Source organism: Olea europaea, chromosome 16, assembly GCF_002742605.1.
Source record: "Olea europaea var. sylvestris chromosome 16, O_europaea_v1, whole genome shotgun sequence".
NCBI classification, from domain to species: domain Eukaryota; kingdom Viridiplantae; phylum Streptophyta; class Magnoliopsida; order Lamiales; family Oleaceae; genus Olea; species Olea europaea.
In genome coordinates, this window is record NC_036252.1 from 3,720,863 (window position 1) to 3,721,370 (window position 508).

Here is a 508-nt window from a genome sequence, read left to right on the forward strand (position 1 = left end):
CCAATAATGTAGTCCATCGATACACTTTCAAATGGCCGGGATGGAACGGAAAGGGGCTCCAGCAAGCCCGCCTTTTTCTGATGATCTGCCTTATCTTGCTGACAAATAAGACAAGTTTTTACATATGTTGCAATGTCGTCCCGCATTTGAGGCCAGTAGTATGCACGTTGTAGTAGTGCACAAGTGCGTTCCTCTCCGGGATGCCCCGCCCAAATTGTGTCATGGCATTCCGTAATTAGTGATTTCCTCAGATCTCCGCCCTTAGGAACATATAGGTGATCTCCCTTTGTCTTCACTAGTTTCCCATCTAGCCAGAACTGTCGAGTTTTACCCTGCTTGATAAGGTCGACCAAATATTGGGTAGCCGGGTCCTTCTCCATAAGTGCCCGAATTTGGTCTCTAGTGTTCGTGGAGACTGCGCTCCCTGAAAGAGCAGCTACAGAGCAGATGGTAGCTAAATCGGCCCGTCGACTAAGAGCATCAGCAACATGATTACTAGAGCCGGGAC

At 48.6% G+C, this 508-nt stretch overlaps 1 protein-coding gene across 1 annotated transcript in view; it reads right to left on the reverse strand.

Moving 5' to 3' along the window:
* The window catches only part of LOC111412499, a 6,339-nt gene that overhangs the window by 2,180 nt on the left and 3,651 nt on the right, over positions 1-508 (reverse strand). The window contains exon 2 of the mRNA XM_023043440.1: positions 1-424. This exon is cut by the window's left edge and continues 25 nt beyond it. Within this exon, the coding sequence (XP_022899208.1) occupies positions 1-424 (424 nt within the window). The remainder of the gene's footprint in view (positions 425-508) is intronic.